Source organism: Thalassophryne amazonica, chromosome 12, assembly GCF_902500255.1.
Source record: "Thalassophryne amazonica chromosome 12, fThaAma1.1, whole genome shotgun sequence".
Classification (NCBI taxonomy): domain Eukaryota; kingdom Metazoa; phylum Chordata; class Actinopteri; order Batrachoidiformes; family Batrachoididae; genus Thalassophryne; species Thalassophryne amazonica.
The window spans coordinates 99,641,701-99,661,700 of NC_047114.1; the positions used below are offsets into that span (position 1 = coordinate 99,641,701).

The window sequence follows — 20,000 nt, forward strand, 5'->3', positions numbered from 1 at the left end:
ATTCACTACCGTTTGGGTTGAAGTCTGTGTGGTAACGCCGACACAGAGACGTTTACCTGCACAGATGGCAGCAGATGTGAGGAACCCCTGCAGTAGCACATGCCTTTCCTGGCGTTGCCTAGCAACCTGCAGATTCCTGACACGCAGCGCTACACCGCTGTCTCCGTGTTTACCGCCTCATTTACATACATGAAGGAGGAGGAGCCCTGGTTATTATCTTTTAAACAGTCGGCACGTAAAGTCATTTTCAAGCCTTTTTCAGAGATGATTCCAGAGTCTTTGGCTTGAAGACAAACATTCTTGATTTAATGCTTCAGTACTTCTGCTAAGTGGCTCACTGCCCCCCTCCCCCCACTCTCTTTCATTTATTTATTTATTTTTAAACAGGATTGAAGTAATTTTGCACTGAAGTTCGTCTGACATGAAAAATATGAGTCCTATTTAAAATTTGGGGAATTCTACGGTAACTGAATTATAATCTGAGCAAATTTGTAGTGATAGACTAGAACAGTCAACCACTGGGCTGCGGCCCATTAGTGGCCCATGTAGTGTCATATAGTGGGCCACAGTTTTATTTCAGATTCAAGCAAATTTGTAGTGCTGTACCATGTTAATATTACAATATTAATCTGCTCTTTGACGTAAATTTGACATTCTGAACGGCATATAAAACAGCAAACGATTTGTTAACTCTTAAACGTCAGTTTGAGTGTTTGTCAAACTAATGTTCCATGCTGTGATGTAAAGACAGATGACAAAACTTGGAAAGGTCCTGAAGTGAAAAAACAGCAGAAGTGTTATTTTTTTTATCTTAAAAACACTGATGTTAGATGGGTTTGTTTCTGTTGTGTCCTGATCTCCCATCTGTAACGAGGAGTGATGTTTCTTTACAATAGATATAATTCAGGTCTTTTTTTTTTATGGCCTCTGACTTGGGCCTTAAAGGAGGAAAAGTTGAGAATAATGCGCTAGAACATGGCTAGATTTTGCTGTCATTGTAATTCCATTACTGTAGATTTTCCCCTTTATTCCCTTCAGAGTTGTGAGAATTTAAATGAAGCATGTTGAGTATTTCATCTGGGATCCCTGAGGACTTGGCAGAAGATAGGGAAGTGTGGGTTGAGCTGCTTGGTCTGCTGCCACTGCAACCCGGACCCCGATAAGCGGCAGAAAATGAATGAATGAATGTTGAATATGTTTGATTTAGTCTGAAGTGGTTAGCACTGGTGCCTCACAGCAAGAAGGACGTGGGATCGCTTCCCACCCTTTCTGTGTGGAGTTTGTGTGTTCTCTTCGTGTTTGCGCGGGTTTCCTCCAGTTCCCTCCCACAATCAAAAACATGCTTATTTATGAATGTGTATGAATGAGGTGGTGGTGGGAGGGGCCATAGCTGTGTGAATGTGCCAGTGAATGAACAATAATGCAACTTGTAAGTGCTTTGGGTATCTTAGCAATAACAAGACGCTCTATACGTAAATCCAAGTCTTTATTATTATCACATGGAGTATCGTCTTTCTTATGAGAGGGAAACACTCCATTAAGTACTGTTCTAGTTCCATTTTTAATTTAATCTTTAAGCAGGTTATCCTTTTTTTCAGCAGTTTCAATGATTGAATATATAATTTTGCTAATTTGATGTATTCTGTGGAATTCACAAACTTTTTAACAATAAAAAAATTATCTGATTTCTGGGTTATTTGTGCAACAAACATTTAATATAAAGATAATTTTGTGGATTTTGAGTAATTGTGACAGTAAATCCTTAATTGTTGAATTAATTGACCACAATAACAAATAACTGCAGTCAAAAAAACTGAGTCTAGAAAACATTCTGTGGCAGCACACGTGCAAAATACACAATTAAAAACAAGCTAGCGAGGCACTTATAGAGCGCACATCTCTGCCGGGGTGATAACCGCCACCATTATTCATGTGACAGAAGAGGACCGGAAGAGTCCTGACTTTGATCATCATCAGACCTTTATGATGTCATAAGACGAAAATGTTAGAGGAAGATAAAAGTGTGTATACATGAGGGTGATTCTTTAACTATGGGCACTATTGGCCTTGTAAATGTAATTTCCACCACACCATTGCCTTACAATATAAAGGGCCTTGGAGCAACTGTTTGTTGTGATTTGGCGCTATATACATGTGCTCTGATGTCACTGTTTATGTCCATAGAAACTACCCAAACAATCTTTCATGCAAACTGTTTAAAGGGACATTACAGTATTGTGGTGGAAATTACAGCAATAGTGTGGGACAACTACATTTTGTTTAAAAAATCACAACAGTTGTATGACATTGAATACCCCAATTATGTTTTGATTATTTTACTGATATTTTATTCAGAGATATTTTAAAACATTAGAAAAAATGTTTCTTTACCATTCATTTTTATCATTGAAGATCAAAAGTCTGGGTGTGGGACAAGCACAAAACGGCAATATTTGCATAAGGTGAAAAAGTCATCATAGACTACTAGAACAAATTTCTTAACACACTTTCATTGTAAAGATAACTATAAAAGTGTGACATTTCCCCTTTTTTCTGTTTTTCATACAATATGATCAAAGGACATAATAAGTGCCCGTAGTCTAAGAATCACCCATGAACGGATTTAGACCAGCATGAAGGTTTAATGGTCTCCGGCTTGACCCGGCGGTCAGCTGCAATGAGCTCCAGATCTGAAGGCTGAATAGATTTTGTTTCACATGTTGATTTGCAGCCTTGTTTTCACTCAGTGTTTGTTAGAAAAATGACAGAATACTTGTGATGACATCACACACGTGCATCAAGGTGGTCTCACTTTTGCTGAACAAAAAACAAAAGTTAATCATGTGACCGTGTTTAAAATAGTTACTATAGCACACAACTGTGTGCTGCCCCCAGCAGCCTGTAGATGGTGCTGCAGAGCTGTGCAGTCATAACATGATGACCTCATGCACCTTGAAGGTCTTAATGTCACAGAACACTGCAGTTTGTGCTCCCATATCAGTAAATAATATGATATATTATCAAAAAACAGTTAATTTGACATCAGAATCAGTTGTGGGGTGTTGATGTGTTTGTTTAGCTACACAGATGGGAATCAGTAGACTGTAAAATTGTCTGAAACTGCAGCTGCAGTGGTTCATTTGAATGCAGGAGCACTCAGTGTTACTGAGTGAGACTCAGATGAGGAGGATCTGTGAGGGAACATCAGCTGAGACATTCTATCCACGTTTCTCTGGGACATGATCCAGCACACAGTGACTGGACAAGGACCAGGACATGCCCACATTTCCACCTGGCTGAGGACACACCCATGTTTCCACCTGGTTGTCTGAGGATACGCCCACATTTCCATCTGGTTGTCTGAGGACACCCCCAAGTTTCACCTGGTTGGCTGAGGACACCCCCAAGTTTCACCTGGTTGGCTGAGGACACACCCATGTTTCCACCTGGTTGTCTGAGGATACGCCCACATTTCCATCTGGTTGTCTGAGGACACCCCCAAGTTTCATCTGGTTGTCTGAGGACACCCCCAAGTTTCACCTGGTTGGCTGAGGACACGCCCACATTTCCATCTGGCTTTAGCAGCTAGATGCATACGTTCGACCTGAGAGCAATGCCAGCGCGTGCTCTCAGGTCTGACCGGGTGACAAAATGGGTTCTGTTCCAGACTGGTCTCATGATCGTCTCCTGGGCTTCTGCAGGTCGTCTGAGTGGTTCTCCGTCACGAAAACCGAAGGACCAGTTCATGAATTGGACTACAACTGAGTACCGGTACTTTCATGTCTGGTGTCACAAAAGAGTTGAAAAATGTTAGTGAGGAGAATTCTTCAGAGGTACAGGCCTTTAAAACGCCTTCAGAGGAGGTTATCTGCTGCATTTGAATGAATAATCAATTCATTGTATTTTATTTTTGACTGGTTCTTGAGTCCACAAATATTTTATTTATTTAATAAAATGACAAAGAATCTTAGTTTAATCAACTTCACAAGAAAATATGTTGATAAAAGTGATGGCGGCTAAGTCCCTTTGCTAACATCTCGCACTCTGACGTCTTTACAGTAAAGTTCTGATAATATGTAGCCAAGTGCTTGCTCACAGGGGGTCGTTTTGACCGTTGGGGTTTTACATAATTATTGTATGGCCTTGCCTTACAATATAAAGCGCCTTGGGGCAACTGTTTGTTGTGATTTGGCGCTATATAAAAAAATTGATTGATTGATTGATAATATATTTTGTGACAAAACACATTTATGAATATTGACTTTTCAGCAGTAAACGTACACATTTTACTTCCTGTTAGAACTGCTACTTCATGTGTCACGTGGATGCCCCTTCCTCGCCACACACAATCACACGTCAGCAGTCGCCCCCTACACTCTCACATTGGATACTGGCACGCTTATGTCACGCGTGGAAGCATCCAATGTGTTCAAATGAATAACCTTGGATCCTGGATGGCAACCACCCAGGCAGACAACCAGTCTATCTCCACCTCTTGAAAGTATCCATCTAACGACTGGTTGTCTCCCCCCCATACACACGTCTTCTGCGTGAGAGGACATCGAGGTTGGATTATTGATCTGTTTGCCCGCCCGGCCTGTACAGTGGTAGGAGGACAAACAGTTAGCATCAGCAGGGTCAGAGATCAGATCCCCATTTTTAGATTTTTTTTTTCTAACTTTAATTCTTTACATTTGAAAGCTTGGTGTGTATTGTTGTTTTAGCTGTTGATGTGCACGTTTCTTGCATTAGTTTGTCTCTGTAAATTGGCTAACTTTGGTGTTATTCTGAACGCAGCTGCTCGTTTGATGTGACGGTTTTTGGGATTTGTGATTCGTGGCGGTGTAGTCTGACTTGTCTGCGTGGAGGAACAGGAGTCCTCGTGTGCTGCTGACGGTCACGTGCGTGCCGCTCTGTCTGAACCTGACGGCAGCATCGATTATTCATGATGTGGAGCCATTGCCTCGCTGAAGCCAATTAAACGGTGGCAGAATAAGAGAAGATGAGGGAGGGGTGAACGGCCATCACAGTTGGGGGGCTGTAGATGTGGATCCCTTTCCGTCACCACGGAGACCGGACAGTTGGATTTATGTCGGCTAAGTAAGAAGGATCAACCCGCAGGGAAACTCCTCCAGGCAAGATGACCACACAGCGCTGCAACTCCAAACTCGTGAACGGAGACGAAAAGACCCTGAGCGGAAATCCACGGCTTGGCATCGACCTGCAGGAGTCCATTGCCCACCTGCATCCGCTTCAAAGGCAGCATGCCATCGAACTGCACCGACAGCAGCTAGCGCAGCCGCAGCCCCCTCAGCTGAGGCCGCCGCACACCCAGGTATCCCTCGGCACCTTTACCGCCTGTCGAGCCCGAAACCGCTTCATCAACCTCCGTGACAGCGTCAAGAAGAGTCCCACCAAGAGCACTGCCAAAGTCAACAGCTGCCACGCTGCAGACGGGTCAAAGGTCCCCTGGGTCCCCTTCGCCTTCAGTAAGGTACTTCAGCCAACGATGTACCCTCAGAACATCGTGTGAACTCACTGTAACTGGATCTGGATCAGAATCTGGATTCTGTCTTTATATAGTGGTTTAGTTTCACTCTTGACCGCGATTCCTGAAAAGGTCATGAAGCCAACGTGATAAAATGGTTGTTGGAGCCGAAATGACATTTGTTTACATTTGTTGATGGATCAGCAAAAAAAGGAGCAACCAGCTAAATGCTATTGCTAATAATGTGCTAATGTTAATACAGTTTGTGAAAATGTTGGAACTTCACTGAAATACACGTCAGTGTATTTTAGGGAGGAGTAAGAGCAGTTTAAGCATTATGACTGTGATGTTAGAGGTTTTAATGATGAAATTTGGGTTGGGGTGTCTTCCCGTTGGTGAAGCCGGTCATTCCAAAACATTTTGACTGAAAATCCTCTGATAACGAACAAATGCTGCTGTTCAAATGACTTGAGAATAAAAGTGTTTAAAATGGCTAAATGTAGAAATAGACTTTAACACCACAGTTAAATTTGTCCAAACAACTTTATGATAAAAACAAACTTTACTTATTAGTCAGTGTGGGGTTGGCGTCCGCTGCAGCTGTTACGTGACAGGAGGACCTCCGCTAAAATTAGCTCTGCATATCGAACATATTGATCCGTCAGTCTCACTTCTACAGCAGCATTCAGAGAGCTGCAGACGATAGTAGAATGGCCCCAAAACAACACGACCCGACGACAACACGGCCCCAAGACAACACGGCCCGACGACAACACGGCCCCAAGACAACACGGCCCGACGACAACACGGCCCCAAAACAACACGGCCCGACGACAACACGGCCCCAAAACAACACGACCCGACGACAACACGGCCCTAAAACAACACGACCCGACGACAACACGGCCCCGACAACAACACGGCCCCGATGACAACTCGGCCCCCCGACGAGACGGCCGCGAAACAACTCGGGCCCCCCAACGAGACGGCCGCGAAACAACTCGGCCCCGCGACGAGACGGCCGCGAAACAACACGGCCCCAAAATGACACGACCCCACGACAACAATCTTTTCCCACTTCAGTGTAGGTTTATGCTTCTGATGGACTTTCTCCAAACAGGTTCTGGACCTTCTTTTCTATCAAGTCCTGATTTTATTTATTCATTCTCCTCCACTTCATTTCCTCCATTCTCAGCTCTCATTTAGCATCTCTTCTTATCACAACTGTCTGGACCAGCTTTTCTAGACCTTCTGAGGTGTTTCTCCTACTTATGTTGTTGCTTTTATTATATAGTTCCTTGTTCTGTCCAGCTTTGTAACTCCACTCATCACCTCACCTACCATAGCAGTCTGGTGTCAAGAAGATCGACCACACTCCAGGTCCAACTCCAGGCGGTGTGGACAGCGCTTCTTGGAGACCATGCTGATTTCGTAGTGTGTGATCGGGTGAATGGAACTGATAGTGAGACATTGTGAGAATTTGTGGGACCCCCAATAAGTTGCTGGACAACATAACAAACCAATACACATGAACCAATGTGGGGGTGGAGTGTCTGACTTGTTGGATGAAGTCAACAGAACCATCTCCCTAAAGGTTTAAGAATCACACTTGGTGTGTTACTTGTGTAGCAGCAGTTTTTGAGTCTGATTTCTTGATGGATGTCTTGAACGGTGGCATTTATTAATGTGAGAGAAGTCTTCAGGTCCTTGGATATTCTCTGGGATGCAGGTTGGAGAAGTGGGTGTATGAGGAGAGCTCATTGGTTCAACCTCCCTGCCTGAGATTGTGTGAGAGGACTTGTGAGCATCATTAGGAACCTCCTTAATCTATCGTGTAGTGGGAACACCTGCTGTAAATCCAGCCTGGTTGTCGCTGGTATTTTTGAGCTAATGTTCCTCTCTGTGGTTCCAGAACCTTGGAAATAGTTTTTGAACTCTTCCCACTCTGACATATTTTGCCTTAGTCACCTTCTCCTCCATCTCTTCTGGACTTCTCTTTTGACCATGTCATCGTGGGGTCTGAGTGAGACCATGAAGCCTGCTTCAGGCTGCTGAAATGATCTCTGAAGATGACTGACCGTAATCCGCCCGCGTGCATCTCGTCCACATAAAAGCACTTAACAGTGCACTCTGTTTGATTAGCTTGTTTAGTATTTACGCGCTCAATACTTTTTCCACACAGGTTCAGGTTGGTATTTTACACCTGGAACGGCACACAAAGTGCTGTTTCCGGTTTGCAAGTTTGTTTTATTTTATGTTGACTTTAGTTCAAATATCTGAGGTGATTTTATCTGCAGTACATATAAATGGGTGAAATCGAGGAGGGGGAAAATCGCTTAATGACAGTTTGTACTCTTTTACACTTTCAGCCGGTTGTTCATTTGTGTGTTGCTTTGTGTGTTTAAGACCATCTACTTAATGCAATGAGGAAATGGGCGGGAGAAATTAACACCATTCTTGTTCTCTGATGCTATACGTCTGTTTTTCCATTGTCCTTGAAGTAAACCTCTGTCTTGGACTGTGACTGAGAGCTTGTTGTCTTTACATAGTCACAGTGTCAACATGGGGGATGGGGTAAACTATCATCGTTTAAAAAAAAAGATGCTGTTGAAATGCGTGAATTACTTTTTTAGATATTGTGCTGATATGTACCATATTTCCGAGACTATAAGTTGTGTTTTTATTTATTTTTTACTAGCTAGGGAGGTCCTGCAACTCGTATGCCAGAGTGAAATGTATATGGGAAAAATACTACACTATCATCTATGGCCACAAGATGTCATCATCTACATGTGTGACAAGCTGCTCCTGTGTACTGAATGAGGTACTGTGATTCCCACTCTGGAGCAGAGGGTGGCAGTAATCCACCATTAAGCTAGATGCCAATCGCTGTAAAACAAGATCTGAATGAGGAAAAGTGTGGCATTTCTTCAAAAGCGAGTCCATTTAATAAATCATGCTCTCAAACTAAAGACCCCACTTCCAATTAAAAACTGGAAATATAAATTTCACATTATTTGGCACTCCACTTGCTTGGAATGTAAGATAACAAGAACAGCAATGGCAGGTCAGCTAGGCTAAGACAAAGTACGGCTACTATCTTTTAAAAATGTCTTCAAACTTGGAATTACATTAAACAGAGCCACAAGAAGCACTTTACCCTGAGTGTTTGTGACCGTTACAGTAACACTAATTAGCTTGTTAGCTTTTGTTTGCTTATGTGCCATTTGTTCTATTAATAAATCTGCTGTTTAAATTTATTTTGCTTCTTGTTGCATGAAGTGATAGCATCATGTTTCAAAAATACAACCCCAAATCCAATGAAGTTGGGACGTTGTGTAAAATGTAAATAAAACAGAATACAATGATTTTCAAATCCTCTTCAACCTATATTTAATTGAATACACCACAAAGACAAGATATTTAATGTTCAAACTGATAAACTTTATTGTTTTTGTGCAAATATTTGCTCATTTTGAAATGGATTCCTGCAACACGTTTCAAAAAAGCTGGGACAGTGATATGTTTCCCACTGTGTTACATCACCTTTCCTTCTAACAACACTCAATAAGCGTTTGGGAACTGAGGACACTAATTGTTGACGTTTTGTAGATGGAATTCTTTCCCATTCTTGCTTGATGTACGACTTCAGTTGTTCAACAGTTTGGGGTCTCCGTTGTCGTATTTTGCGCTTCATAATGCCCCACACATTTTCAATGGGCGACAGGTCTGGACTGCAGGCAGGCCAGTCTAGTACCCGCACTCTTTTACTATGAAGCCACGCTGTTGTAACACGTGCAGAATGTGGCTTGGCATTGTCTTGCTGAAATAAGCAGGGACGTCCCTGAAAAAGACGTTGCTTGGATGGCAGCATGTGTTGCTCCAAAACCTGGATGTACCTTTCAGCATTGATGGCGCCATCACAGATGTGTAAGTTGTCCATGCCATGGGCACTAACACACCCCCATACCATCACAGATGCTGGCTTTTGAACTTTGTGCTGGTAACAATCTGGATGGTCTTTTTCCTCTTTTGTCCAGAGGACACGACATCCATGATTTCCAAAAACAATTTGAAATGTGGACTCATCAGACCACAGCACACTTTTCCACTTTACGTCTGTCCATTTCAAATGAGCTCGGGCCCAGAGAAGGCGGCGGCGTTTCTGGATGTTGTTGATGTTTGACTTTCACTTTGCATGGTAGAGTTTTAACTTGCACTTGTAGATGTAGTGACGAACTGTGTTAACTGACAATGGTTTTCTAAGTGTTCCTGAGCCCACGTGGTAAGATCCTTTACACAATGATGTTGGTTTTTAATGCAGTGCTTCCTGAGGGATCGAAGGTCACAGGCATTCAATGTTGGTTTTTGGCCTTGCTGCTTACGTGTAGAAAGTTCTCCAGATTCTCTGAATCTTCTGATTATTACTTATATTATGGACTGTAGATGATGGAATCCCTAAATTCCTTGCAATTGAACGTTGAGAAACATTGTTCTTGAACTGTTGGACTATTTTTTTTTCCACACAATTGTTCACAGAGTGGTGAGCCTCACCCCATCTTTGTTTGTGACTGGCTGAGACTTTTGGGGATGCTCCTTTTATACCAATCATGAAACTCACCTGTTTCCAATTAACCTGTTCACCTGTGGAATGTTCCAAACAGGTGTTCTTTGAACACTCATCAACTTTCCAGTCTTTTGTTTCCACTGTCCCAGCTTTTTTGAAACGTGTTGCAGGCATCCATTTCAAAATGAGCAAATATTTGCACAAAAACAATAAAGTTTATCAGTTTGAACATTAAATATCTTGTCTTTGTGGTGTATTCAGTTGAATATAGGTTGAAGAGGATTTGAAAATCATTGTATTCTGTTTTTATTTACATTTCACACAACGGCCCACCTTCATTGGAATTGGGGTTGTAAATGCGAATTCTAGACAGACAGTGTGAGTTATGCGTTCCCCCCCCCCCCCCCCCCCCCCCCCATGATGCTTTTTTCGAAAGTTATGCAACTAAGACTCTGGTGCAACTTATGGTCTGGAGAATATGATGACTCCACCTACTGACAGAGGAGGATGTTATGTGCGATCACGCCTCAGGTTTTGGGGAAATTGTAAAAGAAATTTTCAAAACTAAACCCTCTGCTTTCCCATGAATTTTTGGAGAGAAAAGGAACTGATTCTGAGCTTATTTGTATCGACACGTGAAAGCAGGACAGTTTATATAACCAGTTGATCTTCAAGTCAAAGAGAAGCTGGTTAGTGAGTTAATCTCTTCAGTAACTGTATCAGAGTGATTAGTTGAAAGATAAATCACTGGCTGATCAATAATAATTGTTTGTTGCAGCTGATGCTTCAGTCTGCAGGTTCGGGTCAGGGGATCAAACCTGTGACCACCTGTCACGTCCTCCACTGTTCTCCTGATCATCTGTCCTAATGTTTGTCTAAACTTTGACCCCTCATCATGTATTGTTCAGCAGGCTGACGCCGCCCCGCCTTCCTCTCCCATAATCCCTGTGATCCCAGTTTCGCCAATCCCAGCTGATTCCGCCGCCGTCCCTCTGACGCCACAGGTTCTATATTTTTCCTCTGCTCTCCATCCATCTCTTATCGCTTACCTCTTCATGTTTACTTGTTTGTTTATTTGTCGGGTCTGATGAGCAGATAAGAAAGGAAGTGAATGAATGAATGAATGAATGGGTGAGAGAGAAAAAGATGAGCCTTGTGTCGGGTCCTGCGCCGGCATTAATGTGGCGTCTTCTCTTAGCCTCGGCCGGTGAGCATCGTCATGAAGACACTGTTTGTGTCCCAGCTGCTGCTCGGAGCGTTGAGGTTGTTTTTGTTTGTTTGTTTGTTTTTTCTCTTTCTCTGTGACTGTTGCATATTCGCTGACGATGTGCCGTGTTGTGTCTCTTCAGGCCAACCCGCCTCCTGTCGTGGTCAACACAGACAGCCTGGACACGCCTCCTTATGTGAGTTCAATGCTTTCACAACTCTGTAGACGTATTTATATCGTTACAGCGTACTGAAGCCAATAACGGGTGATGAGTTCTCGTAGAAACTCTGCTCAGCGTGAAGATGTTTGATAAATTTAGAGTCTTTCTGTTTTTATTTTGAACCCGGCTAACCTTTAGAGTTGTAGTAGGACGACATTAATTGCCAACCTGTGAGTTAAAACCTTGAGGACCAAGTATCAGCTGATGCGTCTGACATTGAGGCGCGGCTGGCGTGAGATCTGAGGGAGGAGGGGGTTGAGGAGGAGATATTGACTGTATCATCCCGCCGGGGGCGTAGTAATGGACGAGTCAATGTCGCTCAGAAACAGCGGGTGTCTTCTTGGCTGTGTGACATCATACCGAACTCTACCACAGGGTTTTGTGGTTTCCAGTTGGCGAGGGCGGAGAGGAGTTACAGCGAGAGCAGCAAGCAAAAAGGAGGCGGAGTCACTGTTTACATGGTCAGTAGATGGTACGAGTCTGGATACATTTGAGTGGAAGAACGTTAATCACAAGATTAAATTTGACTCCGCCCACGACGGGCTCCAGTGCTCAGAAGATGTACTAACAGCACATGAACCAGCACAAGGGTTTTCTTTTTGATCCACCAAGAAGAAAACTCTTGAAACCCTGAAGGACCTCCTGTCTTTGGTCTGCTACTGGACATCCTGTAGTGTCTGGATGACCAAATACCTGAGATGTTCAGACATCAAGGGAGCAGAGATGAACATCGCTAAGGGGTCAAAGTACCTGGGTGCCCACGTAGACCATACGTTTGAGTACAGTAGGAACACAGAGGTTCTACATGTTCCTGCAGACCTCCATCTCATCCCATCAGAGTCACAGCAAGTCTCTGCTCGGTGCTGACGGACGCCTCTGTCAGGTGGTTCTGTTGGCATGGTGCTGCAAGTGGTTAACATGTTATTCCAAAGCAGAAGGTCTGTGGTTCAAGACCACCCGTGCCCATTCTCCATGTCACCAAGGGTATCCAGTGCAAAATATGTGCCAAATCAGGTTTATTGGACATATCCAGGGTTCTGAAGGTTGCTGTTGTGTCTCTGGTCTGTGTGCAGGTGAACGGGACAGAAGCTGATTATGAGTATGAGGAGATCACACTGGAGCGGGTAAGACCAGCCCTCCTCGTGGAAATTAGGAGCAGGTGTGGCTGAATTTACATGTAGTTGAAATTAGCTTGTTTGTCGCTTAGAAACTGACCAACAAGCTAATTTTAATCATTCATGTGATAAGATTACTCTGCAACAATCCCAGACATGTCCAGCAGGTGGCAGACGGGTCTGTGGTATGTTTCAGAGTTCATTATTGTTCACCAAATTTTAATGGGTTTTTCCTCGTTATTCGCCCGTGTCATTTGGAGACTTGTCAGATTAATGCGCTTGTCTTTTTTGAGATACTGCGTGACGGCCGTTGTTTTCCAGGGGAACTCGGGGCTGGGCTTCAGCATCGCAGGTGGGACTGACAACCCTCACATTGGTGAGGACCCGAGCATCTTCATCACCAAAGTCATACCAGGAGGCGCCGCTGCTCAGGACGGCCGGCTCAGGTGAGACCACGTGCGCACGCACACACGCGCGCGTCTCATTGTGGTTCCTGTTTTAGTCCGACCTTCAGTTTGGACTTTGTCTAAGACTGAGAATTTATTTCAGGTGAGCACAGAATTTACTTATTTATTTTTTTATTTCAGGAGCAGTTTGATTCTGGGACCTTTTTAAAGTGAAGTTTTTTCAGATTCCTGTCAGTCACACATTTTGTTTTTTTTTGTTTTTTTCCGGTGATATAAATCCAGATTGGTTCCTTTTGATGGACCTGGATGACTGACAGTAGTCGGGGTTCTGTGTTTCAGGGTCAATGATGTCATCCTACGAGTTAATGAGGTGGATGTTCGCGATGTGACGCACAGTCGCGCCGTGGAGGCGCTGAAGGAGGCGGGGTCTCTGGTACGACTTTACGTCCGCAGGAGGAAACCTGCATCCGAGAAAGTGATGGACATCAAACTGGTGAAGGGCCCCAAAGGTAAGATTGGGTTCTGGTAACTTCTCCCTCCCTGCCTTCCTGCAGCTCCGCACACACTGGGAGGGGCTGCTGAGTGGCAAAGGGAGGAATCATGGAGTGTGGGAGGAGTCATAGTGTCATATCTGTGGGGACGAGTGTCTTCTGTGACGTTTGGTGGAACACGTGGTGGTTAGTCTGACTCTTTAAAGTGCCTCTCTGACTGTTTACTACACTGAGAAGTGGGTAGTTAGTATTTATTTTTTTTAACATAACGACGGGCAACGCAGAATTCTGGACATAATTTGGATAACCTTCATCAGTGTTGCCATCGCAGAGTATGACTTCCTGTGTGTGTGTTTTGCTTCACTAAATCTCGGTGTGTATTTGAGACGTCAGTGTTGATGGTGCTGAAACAGAGAGGTGTCTGCTTGGTAACATGTCCTGGTTCTGGGTCTGGTCCAGGACTGGGTTTCAGTATAGCCGGGGGAGTCGGGAACCAGCACATTCCGGGTGACAACAGCATCTACGTGACAAAGATCATCGAAGGAGGTGCTGCACATAAAGACGGGAGGCTGCAGATCGGAGACAAGCTGCTGGCTGTAAGACGTCCAACAGTCCTTCAGGCCTGCGGTTGAGTGTTGATCTGTGACCAAGATGTTGATGACGGAGTTAACGGTGTGTGTTGTGCAGGTGAACAGTGCTTGCCTGGAGGAAGTCAGCCACGAACACGCCGTCACTGCCTTGAAAAACACCCCTGATGTTGTCTACTTGAAAGTGGCAAAACCCAGCAGTGTCTTGATGAACGACAGCTTTGCACCACCTGACCTCACCAACTGTGAGTCGCCACCTTCACACAGACGCCACATGTTTGTCTGTGGGACGGGGACCAGCTTCCCCAAAGCGTCAAAGTGCAGGCGAAACTGGACAGAATTTCAAACTCGATTCTCTTACCCAGGAAAAATGACAGACACACACAAAGACAAAAATGAAGAGGCATATTTTAAAAATAAAGATCAGAGCAATACAAACTATAACAATGTATATTTAAAGGATGGCACTGTAAATCTAAATTATGATTTTGGTGCTACATGTCCTTTAGGCAGTGGTGGGCAAAGTTCCGCTAATCCGATAGCAAATAATTATCAAAGCTAATGTTTTTGCTATCGGATTAGCTTTTCAGATAAATTTTAAAACCATCATCGGACCAATTATCTTCCGATAAATTTAGTTCCGATAACTTTCAGTCCGATAACATTTTCTTTGCTGGTAAAGTTTAACAGATAAAAACATTTGTAAACCCTAAAATCAAACATTTTGGTCCGTTTGTTGTGTGTTTATCACTGAACTCTACACTACGTGGAATGGGCCCGATCGATCACTGCACCTTGATTGGCTTTTGAGGCGTGAAGCCGGTGGAAGTACAGAAAACGCCATCTTGTGTCCCTCAGAACTTCGAACGCCGATATAAAAAAGTCACGCACACGCACAATTTACATTAATAATCACTGATTTAGCTTTGTTTGATTTGATTTAGCTTTGTTTGATTTGATTTGGCTTTGTTTGCACTGCAAAATGCAGAGTAGCTACCTAAACTCTGTGAGTGAGATAGATTATCAATAGTTTTACATCCTCATTGAGCACAATCTTGGATGCTGTAGCTCCTCTGAAAAAGAGACCCTCAAATCAGAAGTGCCTGACTCCGTGGTATAACTCACAAACTCGTAGCTTAAAGCAGATAACCCGTAAGTTGGAGAGGAAATGGCGTCTCACTAATTTAGAAGATCTTCACTTAGCCTGGAAAAAGAGTCTGTTGCTCTATAAAAAAAGCCCTCCGTAAAGCTAGGACATCTTACTACTCATCACTAATTGAAGAAAATAAGAACAACCCCAGGTTTCTTTTCAGCACTGTAGCCAGGCTGACAAAGAGTCAGAGCTCTATTGAGCCGAGTATTCCTTTAACTTTAACTAGTAATGACTTCATGATTTTTTTTGTTAATAAAATTTTAACTATTAGAGAAAAAAATTACTCATAACCATCCCAAAGACATATCGTTATCTTTGGCTGCTTTCAGTAATGTGGTATGTGAGTTATTTTCATTAGTCACTTCCTCCAAACCATCAACATGTCTATTAGACCCCATTCCTACCAGGCTGCTCAAGGAAGCCCTACCATTAATTAATGCTTCAATCTTAAATATGATCAATCCATCTTTATTAGTTGGCTATGTACCACAGGCTTTTAAGGTGGCAGTAATTAAACCATTACTTAAAAAGCCATCACTTGACCCAGCTATCTTAGCTAATTATAGGCCAATCTCCAACCTTCCTTTTCTCTCAAAAATTCTTGAAAGGGTAGTTGTAAAACAGCTAACTGAGCATCTGCAGAGGAATGGTCTATTTGAAGAGTTTCAGTCAGGTTTCAGAATTCATCATAGTACAGAAACAGCATTAGTGAAGGTTACAAATGATCTTCTTATGGCCTCAGACAGTGGACTCATCTCTGTGCTTGTTCTGTTAGACCTCAGTGCTGCTTTTGATACTGTTGACCATAAAATTTTATTACAGAGATTAGAGCATGCCATAGGTATTAAAGGCACTGCGCTGCGGTGGTTTGAATCATATTTATCTAATAGATTACAATTTGTTCATGTAAATGGGGAGTCTTCTTCACAGACTAAGGTTAATTATGGAGTTCCACAAGGTTCTGTGCTAGGACCAATTTTATTCACTTTATATATGCTTCCCTTAGGCAGTATTATTAGAAAGCATTGCTTAAATTTTCATTGTTACGCAGATGATACCCAGCTTTATCTATCCATGAAGCCAGAGGACACACACCAATTAGTTAAACTGCAGGAATGTCTTACAGACATAAAGATATGGATGACCTCTAATTTCCTGCTTTTAAACTCAGATAAAAATGAAGTTATTGTACTTGGCCCACAAATGTTAGAAACATGGTGTCTAACCAGATCCTTACTCTGGATGGCATTACCCTGACCTCTAGTAATACTGTGAGAAATCTTGGAGTCATTTTTGATCAGGATATGTCCTTCAATGCGCATATTAAGCAAATATGTAGGACTGCTTTTTTACATTTGCGCAATATCTGTAAAATTAGAAAGGTCTTGTCTCAGAGTGATGCTGAAAAACTAATTCATGCATTTATTTCTTCTAGGCTGGACGACTGTAATTCATTATTATCAGGTTGTCCTAAAAGTTCCCTGAAAAGCCTTCAGTTAATTCAAAATGCTGCAGCTAGAGTACTGACGGGGACTAGAAGGAGAGAGCATATTTCACCCATATTGGCCTCTCTTCATTGGCTTCCTGTTAATTCTAGAATAGAATTTAATATTCTTCTTCTTACTTATAAGGTTTTGAATAATCAGGTCCCATCTTATCTTAGGGACCTCTTAGTACCATATCACCCCAATAGAGCGCTTCGCTCTCAGACTGCAGGCTTACTTGTAGTTCCTAGGGTTTGTAAGAGTAGAATGGGAGGCAGAGCCTTCAGCTTTCAGGCTCCTCTCCTGTGGAACCAGCTCCCAATTCAGATCAGGGAGACAGACACCCTCTCTACTTTTAAGATTAGTCTTAAAACTTTCCTTTTTGCTAAAGTTTATAGTTAGGGCTGGATCAGGTGACCCTGAACCATCCCTTAGTTATGCTGGTATAGACTTAGACTGCTGGGGGGTTCTTTGAGTGTTTCTTTCTCTTTTTGCTCTGTATGCACCACTCTGCATTTAATCATTAGTGATTGATCTCTGCTCCCCTCCACAGCATGTCTTTTTCCTGATTCTCTCCCCTCAGCCCCAACCAGTCCCAGCAGAAGACTGCCCCTCCCTGAGCCTGGTTCTGCTGGAGGTTTCTTCCTGTTAAAAGGGAGTTTTTCCTTCCCACTGTTGCCAAGTGCTTACTCATAGGGGGTCGTTTTGACCGTTGGGGTTTTTCTGTGATTATTGTATGGCTTTTGCCTTACAATATAAAGCGCCTTGGGGCAACTGTTGTGATTTGGCGCTATATAAATAAAATTGATTTGATTTGAATTGATTTGAAAATGCCGTCTTGCGCTGAAATTAATTGCATGAATCGTGATACTTGTGAAAATCGTGGGAGAGGACTTTCAGGATTTTCAGTTTTTGCATGAGCATGCATGAGTTTTCCATGAAGTTGACAGGCCAGATTCAGTAATATACATTATTCAGTAATATACATATAATACATATGTTATACAGTAAAACATATAATATATATAATATATGTAATATGATATAATATATAATAATACATATATTATATAATACATACAAGTATAATATACATTTTTAAATTTTCAGCCTCTAACTTGGTCTGGCTTCTTTGAAAATGTCAACTTGTATAGAGCCTTATCAAATAATATTACTATACTATTTTTTATTTTGGATCCAAATAAGATGCTGCTCCATCTGATGATGAAAGTGAGTACACACTCTGTACATACATAAAAAGGTGTTTTTCAAAATGTGTTAATCAGATGCTGTAAAGTTTTGAAATGTAAACAACTCATTTAAAATTGGACCATTGCTCTCGTCGTATTTTGTTGTTTCAGACACTAAAGCTGTCATATAGTTAATTTTCAGTTTGATAGAGTGCACATTGACGTGTGAATGGATTGACTGCTTTACATCAACTGTGATTGTGATTTGTTGCCATGTTCCTACTTCTGCAAAACTATAATACATTCTAATATTTACTTTAACTGATTGACCAATTACTTGTGTGCCTTTCTGTGTGTGCACGACATTAAAAAGTATTTGTGCATTTGATTGTGGTTGATGTGTACCGTTTGGGGGGTGTTTTGAGTTGAGTGTGTGTGTGTTGTGTCAGATGAACATTGTGTGTGTGTGTGTGTGTGTGTGTGTGTGTGTGTGTGTGTGTGTGTGTGTGTGTGTGTGTGTGTGTTGGGGGGGGGCTTTGTGCGTGTTCACAAGCATATAATATGATAGAAAGAATTCAAATAGTGTTGCATTGCAAGAGCTTATAAAGTCCATAGATTTAACAAGTTTTTGTTTCTATTGACTTTAGTAATCTATCAAAAGCTACACTGCGTGTAAAAGTCTTATAAATGGCCTTAACAGAGCTTAATAATATTACATAACAACTCGACGAAGGGCTTCATTCTGCAGAAATTGGTGAGTTTGACCCTATACTGTCGACCTGATTCCACTGTGTGGCGTTTGCGCCTTTTGGGGGACGCAAGATGGCCGACAGTGCAGCGGCTTGGCTTCGCTTGCTCAGCCGTGGCGCCCATTCCACGTAGTGTATAGTTCAGTGGTGTTTGTAGCCACGGAGCAGACTGGCTGCCTGCCGCTTGCTGATGACGTCATCATTAAGCGCAAAACGTGATTGGCCGGTCGACGCAGGGAGCATTGTGGGTAGTGTAGTTCAGGTTCACTTTGGACGTTACAGTGAGTTGTCCACAAAAACAAACAGACAAATTTTAACATTATTTTATTTTATTTCTTTGTGGCTATAATTTAATCGCCAAGACTCAGTGGGGGAGAGGAGCTCTCACGGCGCAGCTGTGTGTACAGAGGGAGGGACTTTTCTTCACGTTTAGACACTTTGGGATTTTTTTAAAAAAGGAAGCTTTATGTGGATTATTTATTCAGATGAATCCCACTGAAACCAACAGGTAAGAATTTATATTTACTACGTGTCTTTTACTCTGCCAATTAATGCATTATTGGATGTATTTCAGTTGTTTAAGCCACAGGGTTCAAAGTGTGCAAAAAAAGCATCAGCTTTTAATTTGTAAATGACGGTTTATCTCATACCAAGATAAACTCTGACTTCTAATACTGTGTTTTACTGCTTTTGAAAGATGATGACAGTGTTTGGGGTTTTATTTTTTATTCATTAATTTTTCATGTGTTCTTTCTGTTTGTGATCCTTGAATTTACCCAGCAGCCCCTGTGGCACTTAAAGTGAAACTGGTTTATCAGAAGCCGACAGTGTAATCTGATCTGGCCGCGTCCAAATCAATACTAATAGTTATTGGTTATCTGTAATAAAGATACATTTTTTAGCAGTTTATCATTATAAAAGATAATTTTTCAGTTTTCTGATTAATGGTTATCGAAGCTAACTTTTTGGTTAGCTGTGCCCACCACTGCCTTTAGGTTGTCTGACTTAAAGACCATACTTGCAGACTACCTGAGTTATACCCCAGAACAACTTAACCTATCCATGTGGTGTGAGCTGTGTAGACAAACACCCCCCCCCCCAAATAAAAATAAAACAAATCAACTTTTAAATCTGGTCTTGTTCAAAAGTGCATTTAAAGTTGTGTTTGAACGTCTTTGCTCAGCCTACACGCAGCATATGGAGAACCATATCAGCCCGCCCCCTCTCCTGGGTCAGCTCCACCCCCCAGCCTCCTCAGGACGCTATTCCCCAACGCCCAAGAGCATGCTGGGAGATGACGATGTCACCAGGTGAGCATGTAAACAGTTACTCTATACTGGGG

General features: G+C 42.5%; 1 protein-coding gene across 9 annotated transcripts in view; it reads left to right on the plus strand.

The window, feature by feature from the left end:
* LOC117521889 (discs large homolog 1-like protein) overlaps positions 1 to 20,000 on the plus strand; it is a 90,176-nt gene that overhangs the window by 42,002 nt on the left and 28,174 nt on the right. For 5 of the 9 annotated variants that reach the window (XM_034183235.1, XM_034183236.1, XM_034183237.1 and 2 more), the window contains 8 exons: positions 10,964 to 11,059; positions 11,405 to 11,458; positions 12,556 to 12,606; positions 12,919 to 13,043; positions 13,344 to 13,513; positions 13,955 to 14,091; positions 14,183 to 14,327; positions 19,842 to 19,968. In XM_034183235.1, coding sequence (XP_034039126.1) covers positions 10,964 to 11,059; positions 11,405 to 11,458; positions 12,556 to 12,606; positions 12,919 to 13,043; positions 13,344 to 13,513; positions 13,955 to 14,091; positions 14,183 to 14,327; positions 19,842 to 19,968 — 905 coding nt within the window. Of the gene's footprint in view, positions 1 to 5,119; positions 5,495 to 10,963; positions 11,060 to 11,404; positions 11,459 to 12,555; positions 12,607 to 12,918; positions 13,044 to 13,343; positions 13,514 to 13,954; positions 14,092 to 14,182; positions 14,328 to 19,841; positions 19,969 to 20,000 lie in introns of those variants that run through there. The other 4 variants (XM_034183238.1, XM_034183242.1, XM_034183241.1 and 1 more) reach the window with 3 other exon arrangements.